Here is a 16880-nt window from a genome sequence, read left to right on the forward strand (position 1 = left end):
AGGGTAGCCTAATGGTTAGAGCGTTGTAAGAAATAAGCTTTTTGTGTGTATGGAACATTTCTGGGATCTATTATTTCAGCTCATGAAACATGGGACCAACACTTTACCTGTTGCGTTTATACTTTTGTTCAGTATATATAGATGACCGGAATATGGCGAAGACCCGTGCTGACATCACAGTATCTGAACGTTATGATGAGTTGGTGTCATCCCTGCTACTATACCTCTGTCCCCCCCTGCCTGTTTCTCTGTCCCCCCTCCCTGCCTGTTTCTCTGTCCTCCCTGCCTGTTTCTCTGTCCCCCCCTGCCTGTTTCTCTGTCCCCCTCCTGCCTGTTTATCTGTCCCCCCTGCCTGTTTCTCTGTCCCCCTTGCCTGTTTCTCTGTCCCCCCCCTGCCTGTTTCTCTGCCCACCCCTGCCTGTTTCTCTGTCCCCCCCTGCCTGTTTCTCTGTCCCCCCTCCCTGCCTGTTTCTCTGTCCTCCCTGCCTGTTTCTCTGTCCCCCCCCTGCCTGTTTCTCTGTCCCCCTCCTGCCTGTTTCTCTGTCCCCCCTGTCTGTTTCTCTGTCCCCCTTGCCTGTTTCTCTGTCCCCCCCCTGCCTGTTTCTCTGCCCACCCCTGCCTGTTTCTCTGTCCCCCCCTGCCTGTTTCTCTGTCCCCCCTGCCTGTTTCTCTGTCCCCCTTGCCTGTTTCTCTGTCCCCCCCCTGCCTGTTTCTCTGCCCACCCCTGCCTGTTTCTCTGTCCCCCCCCTGCCTGTTTCTCTGTCCCCCCCCTGCCTGTTTCTTTGTCCCCCCCTGCCTGTTTCTCTGTCCCCCCCTGCCTGTTTCTCTGACTCCCCCTGCCTGTTTCTCTGCCCACTCCTGCCTGTTTCTCTGTCCCCCCCCTGCCTGTTTCTCTGCCCACCCCTGCCTGTTTCTCTGTCCCCCCCTGCCTGTTTCTCTGTCCCCCCCCCCCTGCCTGTTTCTCTGTCCCCCCCCTGCCTGTTTCTCTGTCCCCCCTGCCTGTTTCTCTGTCCCCCCCCTGCCTGTTTCTCTGTCCCCCCCCCTGCCTGTTTCTCTGTCCCCCCCCTGCCTGTTTCTCTGTCCCCCCCTGCCTGTTTCTCTGTCCCCCCCCCCTGCCTGTTTCTCTGTCCCCCCCCCTGCCTGTTTCTCTGTCCCCCCCCTGCCTGTTTCTCTGTCCCCCCCCTCCCCCCTGCCTGTTTCTCTGTCCCCCCCTGCCTGTTTCTCTGTCCCCCCCCCCCCCCCCTGCCTGTTTCTCTGCCCCCTAGGAAGTGGAGAACTACCGGACAGCGATGCGTAAAATGGCGGAGGACATCATAGCCCTGAGGACCCAGGTGGTAACCTTGGGGACGGACAACAGCCAACTCCGCAGTGATCTCACGCTGCACCAGGACCTAGGGCGCCACCTATTGGACGATACTGATGTAGACGTCATGACCAAGGCAGAGATCGCTGACCGGATAGGTACACCCTTTTTTTACATAATAATACCATGTAAACGCACAAGCATCACAATATCACGCTGACCCCAACTTCCCTCTGCACTTGGATATAATCTTTCCACATGGTTCAGTCCAGCAACTGGTCCCAATGTACAGGAAATGGCCTCGTATAATTATTGATGTGGGAGCCAAGAAAGTTTACCGTCTCAATAACTTCTGGTTGTCATGGCAGCAGACAGGTTCATTTCTTGAGAAGTTGTTAAGTTTAATTTTTTTCCTGAAGTTGTGAGGTAAACTGATCCTCTGTGGGTCTGTCTGTTGTTGCTAATCCTTATTATCCTGTCAGGGCTCTGATAAGCTCACTGAGGATATGGGTGTGCACTCTCACACACGCACGCACGCACACACACACGCACGCACGCACGCACGCACACACACACACACCCACACACACACACACACACACAACCACACACACACACACACACACACACACACACACACACACACACACACACACACACACACACACGTCTGGGCCTGGGTTTTGATAAGGGATGGCCAGCCGCTGTGCTTATCATCTGAAGGACAGTCTGTAACCAAAGGACGACTGACTGGAAGTCCACACACACACACACACACACACACACACACACACACACACACACACACACACACACACACTTCACTGAGGGATGCTTCAAAAGACCGTCTAAGGCCATCAAAGCACAAACACCAGCTCTATCCCCTATCCCAAATGGCACCCTATTCCCTGTATAGTGCGCTATATTTGTGCCCATACATAGGGAAGTAGTTTGCGTAGCAGTCAGTCAATTGTTCAGTCAGTGGGCTTAGATAATAAGGATTTACTCAGTATTTTTGTAATGTGCTTCTCAGTCTTGACATTTAGTTGAAATCTGTCCGGCTTTAGGAAGCCTTTGAAACGGATACTTCAGATCAAACAGCAGATTTGGAGATGTCCTGTTGTTCTGCTCTGACTCAGCAGAAACTCAGTTTGAATGTTAACGTGGAACTGACAGCTTTTTAACTCCTTTCCAGATCTGAAACGAACAGCCAATCAGAATATCTATAGCTGCAGAATGACGAGCGGGCTGCTACTCCCCTTCAATTATGACCAATAAACTTTGATTTGATTCAATGTTGACGGCCAACTAGCTGAAAACGTTCATCTAATGTTCCCTATTCGATTTGAGCTCATCTAGTTATGTCTGTCATTAGTTGTTGGTGTTGTTGTTGTTGTTGTTGATGTGAAGATATCCCACCTTGTCATGGTTGTTTGATCAATAGGACTGTGAAGTTCCCAAATGTAAGAGAACTCCCGTGGTATTTACATATTTACAGAAATCCATTCAGGTGATTTTTGTGTCTTTGGGTAAATGTGTTCTAACGATCTAAAATCTCTCTGTTTTCGTTTATGAGTTTATTACGGATCCCCATTAGTTCCTGCCAAGACAGCAGCTACTCTTCCTGGGGTTTATTATGGATCCCCATTAGTTCCTGTCAAGGCAGCAGCTACTCTTCCTGGGGTTTATTATGGATCCCCATTAGTTCCTGTCAAGGCAGCAGCTACTCTTCCTGGGGTTTATTATGGATCCCCATTAGTTCCTGTCAAGGCAGCAGCTACTCTTCCTGGAGTTTATTATGGATCCCCATTAGTTCCTGCCGAGGCAGCAGCTACTCTTCCTGGGGTTTATTATGGATCCCCATTAGTTCCTGCCAAGGCACCATCTACTCTTCCTGGGGTTTATTACGGATCCCCATTAGTTCCTGCCAAGGCAGCAGCTATTCTTCCTGGGGTTTATTATGGATCCCCATTAGTTCCTGCTGAGGCAGCAGCTACTCTTCCTGGGGTTTATTAAGGATCCCCATTAGTTCCTGCCAAGGCAGCAGCTATTCTTCCTGGGGTTTATTATGGATCCCCATTAGTTCCTGCCGAGGCAGCAGCTACTCTTCCTGGGGTTTATTATGGATCCCCATTAGTTCCTGCCGAGGCAGCAGCTACTCTTCCTGGGGTTTATTATGGATCCCCATTAGTTCCTGCCGAGGCAGCAGCTACTCTTCCTGGGGTTTATTATGGATCCCCATTAGTTCCTGCCAAGGCAGCAGCTACTCTTCCTGGGGTTTATTATGGATCCCCATTAGTTCCTGCCAAGGCAGCAGCTACTCTTCCTGGGGTTTATTACGGATCCCCATTAGTTCCTGCCAAGGCAGCAGCTACTCTTCCTGGGGTTTATTACGGATCCCCATTAGTTCCTGCCAAGGCAGCAGCTACTCTTCCTGGGGTTTATTATGGATCCCCATCAGTTCCTGCCAAGGCAGCAGCTACTCTTCCTGGGGTTTATTATGGATCCCCATTAGTTCCTGCCAAGGCTGCAGCTACTCTTCCTGGGGTTTATTTTGGATCCACATTAGTTCCTGCCAAGGCAGCAGCTACTCTTCCTGGGGTTTATTATGGATCCCCATTAGTGTGTGTGTGTGTGTGTGTGTGTGTGTGTGTGTGTGTGTGTGTGTGTGTGTGTGTGTGTGTGTGTGTGTGTGTGTGTGTTGACAGATTGTGTTGTGTGTGTGTACCTCCAGCCTCTCTGAAGTTTAAGCTGGCCAGTGAGAGCAGCAAGGCTTCAGCTCAGAGAGACAAGATACAACAGCTACAGAATGATCTGATCAGGGTGAGCAGACACACAGACACACACAACTCTAAACTCTGTCCAGCTGTCACCTTATGTAAGAAACCCTCATGGCTCTGTTGTTGACATCCTCTCCACCTTCCAGAAGAATGACAGTGAAAAGGAGTTGCTGCGTCTCCAGAGAGCTCACCAGCAGCAACAGACCGTCCTACAGCGATACCAATGGACTGTCTCCAAGACTGCAAGCCTGGAGGCCACCGTTAAACAGCAGGAGAAGGTACCTAACCCCTGACCCCTGACCCTACAGCGATACCACAGGACTGTCTCCAAGACTGCAAGCCTGTAGGCCACCGTTAAACAGCAGGAGAAGGTACCTAACCCCTGACCCCTGACCCTTCAGCGATACCACAGGACTGTCTCCAAGGCTGCAGGCCTGGAGGCCACCGTTAAACAACCCCTGACCCCTGACCCTACAGCGATACCACAGGACTGTCTCCAAGACTGCAGGTCACCGTTATGAGCGTCACCCTAGATAGCAAGCCAAACGTATAGACTTAATGGTTACTAAAATGGGGAGAGGTCTGTCCATGAAAAGGCGTTGCTCTGCTTTTTTATTTAAATAGGCAAGTCAGTTAAGAACAAGTTATTATTTACAATGACGGCCTACCGGGGAACAGTGGGTTCTGCCCTTTGTTCAGGGTTAGAACAACAGATTTTTACAGTGCCTTGCGAAAGTATTCGGCCCCCTTGAACTTTGCGACCTTTTGCCACATTTCAGGCTTCAAACATAAAGATATAAAACTGTATTTTTTTGTGAAGAATCAACAACAAGTGGGACACAATCATGAAGTGGAACGACATTTATTGGATATTTCAAACTTTTTTAACAAATCAAAAACTGAAAAATTGGGCGTGCAAAATTATTCAGCCCCTTTACTTTCAGTGCAGCAAACTCTCTCCAGAAGTTCAGTGAGGATCTCTGAATTATCCAATGTTGACCTAAATGACTAATGATGATAAATACAATCCACCTGTGTGTAATCAAGTCTCCGTATAAATGCACCTGCACTGTGATAGTCTCAGAGGTCCGTTAAAAGCGCAGAGAGCATCATGAAGAACAAGGAACACACCAGGCAGGTCTGAGATACTGTTGTGAAGAAGTTTAAAGCCGGATTTGGATACAAAAAGATTTCACAAGCTTTAAACATCCCAAGGAGCACTGTGCAAGCGATAATATTGAAATGGAAGGAGTATCAGACCACTGCAAATCTACCAAGACCTGGCCGTCCCTCTAAACTTTCAGCTCATACAAGGAGAAGACTGATCAGAGATGCAGCCAAGAGGTCCATGATCACTCTGGATGAACTGCAGAGATCTACAGCTGAGGTGGGAGACTCAGTCCATAGGACAACAATCCGTCCGGTCGACTGAGATATCAAGAAAGCTGCAGGTAGCCTAGTGGTTAGAGCGTTGGGCCAGTAACCGAAAAGTTGCTAGATTGAACCATCTGAGCTGACAAGGTACAGTGCCTTGCGAAAGTATTCGGCCCCCTTGAACTTTACAACCTTTTGCCACATTTCAGGCTTCAAACATAAAGATATAAAACTGTATTTTTTTTGTGAAGAATCAACAACAAGTGGGACACAATCATGAAGTGGAACGACATTTATTGGATTTTTTTAAACTTTTTTAACAAATCAAAAACTGAAAAATTGGGCGTGCAACATTATTCAGCCCCTTTAAGTTAATACTTTGTAGCGCCACCTTTTGCTGCGATTACAGCTGTATGTCTCTATCAGTTTTGCACATCGAGAGACTGACATTTTTTCCCATTCCTCCTTGCAAAACAGCTCGAGCTCAGTGAGGTTGGATGGAGAGCATTTGTGAACAGCAGTTTTCAGTTCTTTCCACAGATTCTCGATTGGATTCAGGTCTGGACTTTGACTTGGCCATTCTAACACCTGGATATGTTTATTTTTTAACCATTCCATTGTAGATTTTGCTTTATGTTTTGGATCATTGTCTTGTTGGAAGACAAATCTCCGTCCCAGTCTCAGGTCTTTTGCAGACTCCATCAGGTTTTCTTCCAGAATGGTCCTGTATTTGGCTCCATCCATCTTCCCATCAATTTTAACCATCTTCCCTGTCCCTGCTGAAGAAAAGCAGGCCCAAACCATGATGCTGCCACCACCATGTTTGACAGTGGGGATGATGTGTTCAGGGTGTTGCTTTTACGCCAAACATAACGTTTTGCATTGTTGCCAAAAAGTTCAATTTTGGTTTCATCTGACCAGAGCACCTTCTTCCACATGTTTGGTGTGTCTCCCAGGTGGCTTGTGGCAAACTTTAAACGACACTTTTTATGGATATCTTTAAGAAATGGCTTTGTTCTTGCCACTCTTCCATAAAGGCCAGATTTGTGCAATATACGACTGATTGTTGTCCTATGGACAGAGTCTCCCACCTCAGCTGTAGATCTCTGCAGTTCATCCAGAGTGATCATGGGCCTCTTGGCTGCATCTCTGATCAGTCTTCTCCTTGTATGAGCTGAAAGTTTAGAGGGACGGCCAGGTCTTGGTAGATTTGCAGTGGTCTGATACTCCTTCCATTTCAATATTATCGCTTGCACAGTGCTCCTTGGGATGTTTAAAGCTTGGGAAATCTTTTTGTATCCAAATCCGGCTTTAAACTTCTTCACAACAGTATCTCGGACCTGCCTGGTGTGTTCCTTGTTCTTCATGATGCTCTCTTCGCTTTTAACGGACCTCTGAGACTATCACAGTGCAGGTGCATTTATACGGAGACTTGATTACACACAGGTGGATTGTATTTATCATCATTAGTCATTTAGGTCCACATTGGATCATTCAGAGATCCTCACTGAACTTCTGGAGAGAGTTTGCTGCACTGAAAGTAAAGGGGCTGAATAATTTTGCACGCCCAATTTTTCAGTTTTTGATTTGTTAAAAAAGTTTGAAATATCCAATAAATGTCGTTCCACTTCATGATTGTGTCCCACTTGTTGTTGATTCTTCATAAAAAAATACAGTTTTATATCTTTATGTTTGAAGCCTGAAATGTGGCAAAAGGTCGCAAAGTTCAAGGGGGCCGAATACCTTCGCAAGGCACTGTAAATATGAATATATCATATAAATATATGATCAAACCATTTATAGAGGGTGACATGTAGGGTCGGAGAATTGGAAAACGCTCTAAAGTGATGTCATTAAAGGGTGACGCGTAGGGTCGGAGAATTGGAAAACGCTCTAAAGTGATGTCATTAAAGGGTGACGCGTAGGGTCGGAGAATTGGAAAACGCTCTAAAGTGATGTCATTAGTCACATTACACCTAATGTCATTCCCAGACCCTTCCACCAAAATGGTCTGGTGGAGCAACGCATCAAACTTGGCCATCATAAGTTAGGGTTAGGTTTAATAAATTCAAAATGTATATATGTATACGGTTCATTCTGAAAGAAGAACCCTGACTTTTCCCACATTTTTTTAAAAGTCTCATCAATCTATACACAATACCCTATAATGACGAAACTAAAAAACAGTTTTTAGAAATTTTAGCAAATGTTTTAACATTTTTAAAAACTGAAATACCTAATTACATAAGTATTCAGACCTTTTGATATGAGAAATTGAGTTCAGGCACATCCTGTTTCCAATGATCATACTTGAGATCCCTACAAGTGGGCTGTGGTGCCTTTTACTGAGGAGTGGTTTCCCGTCTGGCCACTCTACCATAAAGGCCTGATTGGTGGAGTGCTGCAGAGATGGTTGTCCTTCTGGAATGTTCTTCCATCACCACAGAGAAACTCTGGAGCTCCGTCAGAGTGACCATCGGGTTCTTGGTCACCTCCCTGACCAAAGTTCTTCTCCCCCAATTGCTCGGTTTGGCCAGGTGGTTCCAAACTTCTTCCATGGGCTAGGCCCCTTTTTTCTCCACATCCTGTCTAAACGACGTGCCCAAAGTAAACTGCCTGTTGCCAGGATTCATATAATTGGTACCATTCGAAAGAAAACACTTTGACGTTTGTAGAAATCGTAAAATAATGTAGGAGAATATAACACAATAGATATGGAAGGAGAAAATCCAAAGAAAAACCAACCTGAATTTTTTTGAGAGAGAGACCATCATCTTAGAAACGCAAGTAAAAGGTCATATTGAAAATTAGCTCCCTCAATGCAATTCCTATGGCTTCCACAGGGTGTCGGCAGTCTATGTTCAAGGTTTCAGGCTTGTAACTTCAAAAACGAATAAGAAATATCAGTTATATTACAGGGGCACGGTCTTGGAAATTCGTGTTGGCGTGCGCCATGAAGACAGGACGCACCTGCTAAAATCGGTTTCCTATTGAACATACTTCTTTCTGTAAGAAATGTTCTAGTTTGATGACATTTTAGGGTATCTGAGGAGTGGATAGAAATGTATTTTGACTTGTTGAAACAAAGTTTAGGGGTAGATTTTCAGATTCCTTTCTCTGTATGTTGAACGAGTGGATTGCTCAAATCGATGGAGCCAACTAAACAGACTTTTTGGGATATAAAGAAGGATTTTATCTAACAAAACGACACTACATGTTGTAGCTGGGACCCTTTGGATGACAAATCAGAGAAAGATTTTCAAAAAGTAAGTGAATATTTAATTGTTATTTGTGAATGTATGAAACCTGTGCCGGTGGAAAAATATTTTGATGTGGGGCGCCGTCCTCAAACAATCGCATGGCATGGTTTTGCTGTAATAGCTATTGCAGTTAGATTAACAAGAATTTTAGCTATCAGCCGATATAAGACACTTATACAGTTTATACCTAAATGTATATAAAACACTTATATGTACCTAAATGTTTAATATCCATAATCTGTATAATTATTTATTTGAATTGCTCGCCCTCCAGTTTCACCGGAAGTTGTCCCCTAGCCTCATTAAAAACTATTATTTAAGAATGATGGAGGCCACTGTGTTCTTGGGCCCATTCAATGCTGCAGAAATGTTTTGGTACCCATCCCAGGATATGTGCCTCGACTCAATCCTGTCTCGGGGCTCTAGGGACAATTCCTTTGACCTCATGGCTTGGTTTTTGGTCTGACATACACTGTCAACTGTGGGACCTTATATAGACAGGTGTGTGCCTTTCCAAATCATGTCCAATCAATTGAATTTTCCACAAGTGGACTCCAATCAAGTTGTAGAAACATCTCAAGGATGATAAATGGAAACAGGATGCACCTGAGCTCAGTTTTGAATCTCATAGCCAAGGCTCTGAATACTTATGTAAATAAGGTATTTCCGATTTTTTTTATAAATTTGCAAAAATTTATAAAAACCTGTTTTTGCTTTGTCATTGTGGGGTATTGTGTGTAGATTGATGAGGGGGGGGGGGGGGGGGGGACGATTTAACCAATTTTAGAATAAGGATGTAACGTAAGTCACGGGTCTGAATACTTTCTGAATGCCTGAATATTTTACACTATTTTCTACGATGTACAAATCAATCAAATCAAACTTTATTTAGTCACATGCGTCGAATACAACAAGCGTAGACACAAACCTCACCGTGAGATGATGAATAGTGTGTAGACTGTACTGTGAAATACTTACAAGCCCTTAATTAACCAACAGTGCAGTTCAAGAAAGAGTTAAGAAAATATTTACCAAGCGGACTAAAATAAAAAGTAATGATAAAAGTAACACATTAAGAACCTCAAAAAGAACCTCAATAATGAGGCTATATACAGGGGGGCACCAGTACCGAGTCAGTGTGGAGGCTATATACAGGGGGGCACCAGTACGGAGTCAATGTGGAGGCTATATACAGGGGGCACCAGTACCGAGTCAGTGTGGAGGCTATATACAGGGGGTACCGGTACGGAGTCAGTGTGGAGGCTATATACAGGGGGTACCGGTACGGAGTCAATGTGGAGGCTATATACAGGGGGCACCGGTACAGAGTCAATGTGGAGGCTATATACTGGGGGCACCAGTACCGAGTCAGTGTGGAGGCTATATACAGGGGGTACCGGTACAGAGTCAATGTGGAGGCTATATACAGGAAGTACCGGTACGGAGTCAATGTGGAGGCTATATACAGGGGGCACCGGTACAGAGTCAATGTGGAGGCTATATACTGGGGGCACCAGTACCGAGTCAGTGTGGAGGCTATATACAGGGGGTACCGGTACAGAGTCAGTGTAGAGGCTATATACAGGGGGTACCGGTACAGAGTCAATGTGGAGGCTATATACAGGGGGTACCGGTACAGAGTCAATGTGGAGGCTATATACAGGGGGTACCGGTACAGAGTCAGTGTGGAGGCTATATACAGAGGGGCACCAGTACAGAGTCAATGTGGAGGCTATATACAGGGTATTACGGTACAGAGTCAGTGTGGAGGCTATATACAGGGGGCACCAGTACCGAGTCAGTGTGGAGGCTATATACAGGGGGCACCAGTACAGAGTCAGTGTGGAGGCTATATACAGGGGGCACCAGTACCGTGTCAGTGTGGAGGGCTACAGGCTAGTTGAGGTAATCTGTGCATCTAGGTAGGGGTGAAGTGACTATGCATAGATAACAAACAGAGAGTAGCAGCAGTTTACAAAAAAAAGGGGGGGTCAGTGTAAATTGTCCGGTGGCGATTTTATTAATTGTTCAGCAGTCTTATGGCTTGAGGGTAGAAGCTGTTGAGGAGCCTCTTGGTCCTAGACTTGGTGCTCCGGTACCGCTTGCCATGCGCTAGCAGAGAGAAAAGTCTGACTTGGGTGACTGGAGTCTCTGACAATTTTATGTAGTTTCCTCTGACACTGCCTAGTATACTGCCTAGTATATAGTATACTGCCTAGCACTGCCTAGTATATAGGTCCTGGATGGCAGGAAGTTTGGCCCCAGTGATGTACTGGGCCATTCGCACTACCCTCTGTAGCACCTTACGGTCAGATGCCGAGCAGTTGCCGTACCAGGCGGTGATGCAACCGGTCAGGATGCTCTCGATGGTGCAGCTGTAGAACCTTTTGAGGATCTGGGGACCCATGCCAAATCTTTTCAGTCTCCTGAGGGGGAGAAGGTTCTCTCGTGCCCTGTTCACGACTGTCTTGGTATGTTTGGACCATGATAGTCCGTTGGTGATGTGGACGCCAAAGAACTTGAAACTCTCGACCCGCTCCACTACAGCCCTGTCGGTGATAATGGTATCAATGGTTAATGATATTCTAAGAAGGGTCGTGATTCCTTGAAGTTAACAAAGAGAAAAAGTGTTTTGTTTCCTTTTCCATGATGGAACTCTCGACCCACTCCACTTTTCCATGATGGCTGCCTCCCAAAATCTACATCCAACATTCCAAAAATATTTAATAGAAGCCTTATACAAGTCCTCCTCTAACCAACCATGTACAGGTTATTCGAAGTTTCCGTGTGGTCTTTGAATAGTTTAAACATTGCTACACCACAAACGTTTCCCCCTGTTCTATTGATGTTGATGCGTGCTATCGATGGAAGTAATTAACAAACACTGATGCTTACGGCGTTGGTGACCCACTTGATAAAAAAAACTTACAAATGTAGCTGTTTTCTACAAATTGTCCTCTAACCAATGATGTGCACATTAATATGATGACAACAATGTAGGTTGTTTGAAGCGGTTAGGATATGAAGGTTTTGCTGGTCAGAGGAGAGTGTATAGATACTAGCGAAAAGGAATTATATATACAACGAGCAAACTGATCATGCTGTTTGTATGTGGCTGCTATGAAAGTGAGCTGTGTGTGCGGGTGATCAGGGGTGTATTCATTCTGCCGATTCTGTTTGAAAAACATTTCTTAAATCAGAAGCAAACGGAACGACACGGGGATAAACACACCTGAATTCGACCAATAGAAACTCTCATTTGCAACTGTTGGACTAATGATTACACCCTAGATCAGCTAGATGCAGGCCAGAGTGTACAAGGAGGTATTGAATGTGTCACTGTCTGTCACCTTGATCACTCAAAATCCTATCGACCTGTGTGTACCTACTAGGTTGTAGCAACCTCATGATGGGTACAGGGAACATTCTAGTATCATGTAGTAGCCTAAACCTATCGATGATAACAATGAGCTGGGTGAATGGAATATGAATGACAGTCATCCAATATGCTGTAATAGAAATAAGGCATGCTCATAAAAAAATAAAATAAACAAATTCTCCCTCATTTTAAACTCCACCGACCGCCACTGTCTGTCATCCCAGGTTGAGAAACAAGTAGCCCGGATAAACGTGTCAGGCCGGCTATCTTTCCGGTCCTTTCAATACAGCTAGCTAACGAATCATGGCAGGATGATAGCTAGCTTTGAAATGAACCTTTATTTGAGGACAGAGTTTAGCTTGCAAATAAATAGTATAGAACTATGCATTTTTTATCATTAAAAAAGTGAAAACGACAAACAGAAAGAATAATACCCATCAACGTAGAAAAGGATTGTATGCAAAAATACAGTTAAACATCACACACAATGTGTCTGTAAGGTTCTGTATTTATTTTCTTAGTCAACCTTGTGTTCTGTTTCTTTGTGTTCTGGAACTTAGCCCTGTTTCTTTGTGTTCTGGAACGTAGCCCTGTTTCTTTGTGTTCTGGAACGTAGCCCTGTTTCTTCGTGTTCTGGAACGTAGCCCTGTTTCTTTGTGTTCTGGAACGTAGCCCTGGTTCTTTGTGTTCTGGAACGTAGCCCTGTTTCTTTGTGTTCTGGAACGTAGCCCTGTTTCTTTGTGTTCTGGAACGTAGCCCTGTTTCTTTGTGTTCTGGAACGTAGCCCTGTTTCTATGTGTTCTGGAACGTAGCCCTGTTTCTTTGTGTGTGTGTGGGGGGGGGGGGGGCGCAACTCTGTATCAAGAAGGGGTTCCTAATGTTTTGTATAGTCAAAACCTATAGTGTCCCCTCTCCCTTCCCCATAGTGCCCCCTCTCCCTTCCCCATAGTGTCCCCTCTCCCTTCCCCATAGTGTCCCCTCTCCCTTCCCCATAGTGTCCCCTCTCCCTTCCCTATAGTGGCCCCTCTACCTTCCCCATAGTGTCCCCTCTCCCTTCCCCATAGTGTCCCATATCCCTTCCCCATAGTGTCCCCTCTCCCTTCCCTATAGTGGCCCCTCTCCCTTCCCCATAGTGTCCCCTCTCCCTTCCCCATAGTGTCCCCTCTCCCTTCCCTATAGTGGCCCCTCTCCCTTCCCCATAGTGTCCCCTCTCCCTTCCCCATAGTGGCCCCTCTACCTTCCCCATAGTGTCCCCTCTCCCTTCCCCATAGTGTCCCATATCCCTTCCCCATAGTGTCCCCTCTCCCTTCCTCATAGTGTCCCCTTTCCCTTCCCTATAGTGTCCCCTCTCCCTTCCCCATAGTGTCCCCTCTCCCTTCCCTATAGTGTCCCCTCTCCCTTCCCCATAGTGGCCCCTCTCCCTTCCCTATAGTGGCCCCTCTCCCTTCCCCATAGTGGCCCCTCTCCCTTCCCCATAGTGGCCCCTCTCCCTTCCCCATAGTGGCCCCTCTCCCTTCCCCATAGTGGCCCCTCTCCCTGATCACATGAACCCTCATCAACCACCTCTATATCTGATCAAATGAACCCTCATCAACCACCTCTATATCTGATCACATGAACCCTCATCAACCACCTCTATATCTGATCACATGAACCCTCATAAACCACCTCGATATCTGATCACATGAACCCTCATCAACCACCTCTATATCTGATCACATGAACCCTCATCAACCACCTCTATATCTGATCACATGAACCCTCATCAACCACCTCTATATCTGATCACATGAACCCTCATCAACCACCTCGATATCTGATCACATGAACCCTCATCAACCACCTCTATATCTGATCACATGAACCCTCATCAACCACCTCTATATCTGATCACCCTCCTGTTACAGATCATTGAGAAGATGGAGAAGCTTCTGGACAACACACTGGCAGAGAAGAGCAAGGACAATGCAGAGAGGAAGATGAAGATGAAACCAACAGGTGAGACAGGAGTGTTTTCAGAGAGGAAGATGATGATGAAACCAACAGGTGAGACAGGAGTGTTTTCAGAGAGGAAGATGATGATGAAACCAACAGGTGAGACAGGAGTGTTTTCAGAGAGGAAGTTGATGAAGAAGATGAAACCAACAGGTGAGACAGGAGTGTTTTCAGAGAGGAAGATGATGAAGAAGATGAAACCAACAGGTGAGACAGGAGTGTTTTCAGAGAGGAAGATGATGAAGAAGATGAAACCAACAGGTGAGACAGGAGTGTGTCACCTGTTGTCCATCAACATATCAAGCCCATTAGGAAAACCAAAAGCTGATCTGATTTGGACAGATACTAAATCTCTGAATGTACTCTGAGGCCTCAGCAGTACTAATAGCTGAGACACATCTGTGCCGTGTCTGTCTGTCTGTCTGTCTGTCTGTCTGTCTGTCTGTCAGGCGAGGAGGATAACAGGAAGGAGATAGCGACAGCAGCAGAGAACAGTCGACTCAGAGGAGAACTGGACAAGATACATTCCCAACCTCCACAAGCTGCCATCATCATACAGCCTGCACAGGTTAATACACACACACACACACACACACGACAGAGAGACACACACACACACACACACACACACACACACACACACACACACACACACATGACAGAGAGACACACACACACACACGACAGAGAGACACACACACACACGACAGAGAGACACACACACACACACACACGACAGAGAGACACACACACACACACACGACAGAGAGACACATACACACACACACACGACAGAGAGACACACACACAGAGACACACACACACACACAGAGAGACACACACACACACACAGAGACACACACACACACACAGAGAGACACACACACACACACACAGAGACACACACACACAGAGAGACACACACACACACACACAGAGACACACACACACAGAGAGACACACACACACACACAGAGACACACACAGAGAGACACACACACACACACAGAGACACACACACACACACACACACAGAGAAACACACACACACAGAGACACACACACAGAGACACACACACAGAGACACACAGAGACACACACACAGAGACACACACACACAGAGAGAGAGACACACACACACACAGAGACACACACACACACACACAGACAGACAGACAGACAGATAGACAGAGAGACAGACACACACACACACACACAGAGAGACACACACACAGAGACACACACACACAGAGAGAGACACACAGACACAGAGAGACACACACACACACACACAGACAGACAGACAGACAGACAGACAGACAGACAGACAGACAGAGAGACAGACACACACACACACACAGAGACGCACACACACACAGAGAGAGACACACAGACACAGAGAGACACACAAACACTAGACTGCCATAACGTGGAGACTCTCCTCTCTGTAATTCTCTCCCTCGGCAGGTGTTCCCAGACAGAGAGAGGCTGAGTCTGCTCAGTAAGCTGGAGAAGGCAGAGACCAGAGTACGAACACTTGAGAAACAGGTACTACCTGTCTCTGACATGCACAGACACGCACAGATACAGACACGCACAGGCACACACAAACAGACAGACACACACACAAACACACTGAAGACTTGTCTGTCTGTGTGTGTGTGGGTGTGTGTGTGTCAGCTGGAAGATAACTCTAAGCGATGGGGCAGACAGAAACAAGACATGCTGACCAGACTCAGTGAACACATCTACGGTTTGGATCGCACGTCATCCACCATCGCCCATGATCTACCCCTGGTCCATGATCTACCCCTGGTCCATGATCTACCCCTGGTCAGTACCTACATGCAGTAGCTGACTTGGATGTTCCATATTATCTGTCTCCTTCAGAAGAGTGTGACCTCTAACCTCTGACCTCCCTGCTACCTGTGTGTCTGTCTCCTTCAGAAGAGTCTGACCTCTGACTTCCCTGCTACCTGTGTGTCTGTCTCCTTCAGAAGAGTCTGACCTCTAACCCCCGACCTCCCTGCTACCTGTGTGTCTGTCTCCTTCAGAAGAGTCTGACCTCTAACCTCTGACCTCCCTGCTACCTTTGTGTCTGTCTCCTTCAGAAGAGTGTGTCAGATTCTGTGCTGGAGCGTACCCGACAAAGAGAGCTGAAGACGGTGAAGAAGTGACCCTACCTCCCATACATGACCTCTAACCCCTGACTACCTGGCTACCTGTGTGTCTGTCGCCTTCAGAAGAGTCTGACCTCTAACCCCCGACCCCTCGGCTACCTGTGTGTCTGTCTCCTTCAGAAGAGTCTGACCTCTAACCCCGACCTCTCGGCTACCTGTGTGTATGTGTCCATCAGAAGAGTTTGACCTCTAACCCTGACCTCTCGGCTACCTGACCTACTCAATATACAGACCTGATACCCAGCTAACACCCCAGGACAAAGTCATTCATTTTCCTGAAAATGTATTTTGTTTTTTAGTTATTAGATAATAAACATTTTCCAAAAAATACAAGTATATTTCATTTTTGTTAAATCAGTTGTATGTTTTGTTTTGTCTGATGTTTACGTGGACAGTTGTGACAGATATTTACTAGTCTATTAAAACAGTATTTGAGTTTAATCTTTCTCCTCTGTGATACTCTGATGTCACCGGCTGCTGTGAGGAGGCTTCATGATGTCACCATCTCCTCTGTGATACTCTGATGTCACCGGCTGCTGTGAGGAGGCGTCATGATGTCACCATCTCCTCTGTGATACTCTGATGTCACCGGCTGCTGTGAGGAGGCGT

The 16880-nt window shown here is 46.4% G+C and overlaps 1 protein-coding gene across 1 annotated transcript; it reads left to right on the forward strand.

Moving 5' to 3' along the window:
- The first annotated feature begins 1265 nt into the window (after positions 1-1265).
- ccdc33 (coiled-coil domain containing 33) lies at positions 1266-16360 on the forward strand. The gene is made up of 7 exons (XM_090233382.1): positions 1266-1461; positions 4038-4126; positions 4230-4361; positions 14004-14094; positions 14541-14659; positions 15559-15888; positions 16203-16360. Exons 1-7 carry the CDS (start codon positions 1290-1292, stop codon positions 16266-16268), a joined length of 999 nt encoding a protein of 332 aa, XP_090089508.1. The 5' UTR covers positions 1266-1289; the 3' UTR covers positions 16269-16360.
- Positions 16361-16880: the final 520 nt, after the last annotated feature.

Source organism: Oncorhynchus mykiss, chromosome 4 (assembly GCF_057628025.1).
Source record: "Oncorhynchus mykiss isolate SJ-2025 chromosome 4, ASM5762802v1, whole genome shotgun sequence".
Classification (NCBI taxonomy): Eukaryota; Metazoa; Chordata; class Actinopteri; order Salmoniformes; family Salmonidae; genus Oncorhynchus; species Oncorhynchus mykiss.

What these genes read in the sequence shown, in the direction of transcription:
- ccdc33 (XM_090233382.1), top strand. Translation starts at nt 1,290, where the DNA reads ATGCGTAAAATGGCGGAGGACATCATAGCCCTGAGGACCCAGGTGGTA. An exon ending in AGAGATCGCTGACCGGATAG is followed by an intron (nt 1,462 to 4,037) that starts GTACACCCTTTT and finishes GTGTACCTCCAG; the next exon opens with CCTCTCTGAAGTTTAAGCTG. An exon ending in TCGCCCATGATCTACCCCTG is followed by an intron (nt 15,889 to 16,202) that starts GTCCATGATCTA and finishes TGTCTCCTTCAG; the next exon opens with AAGAGTGTGTCAGATTCTGT.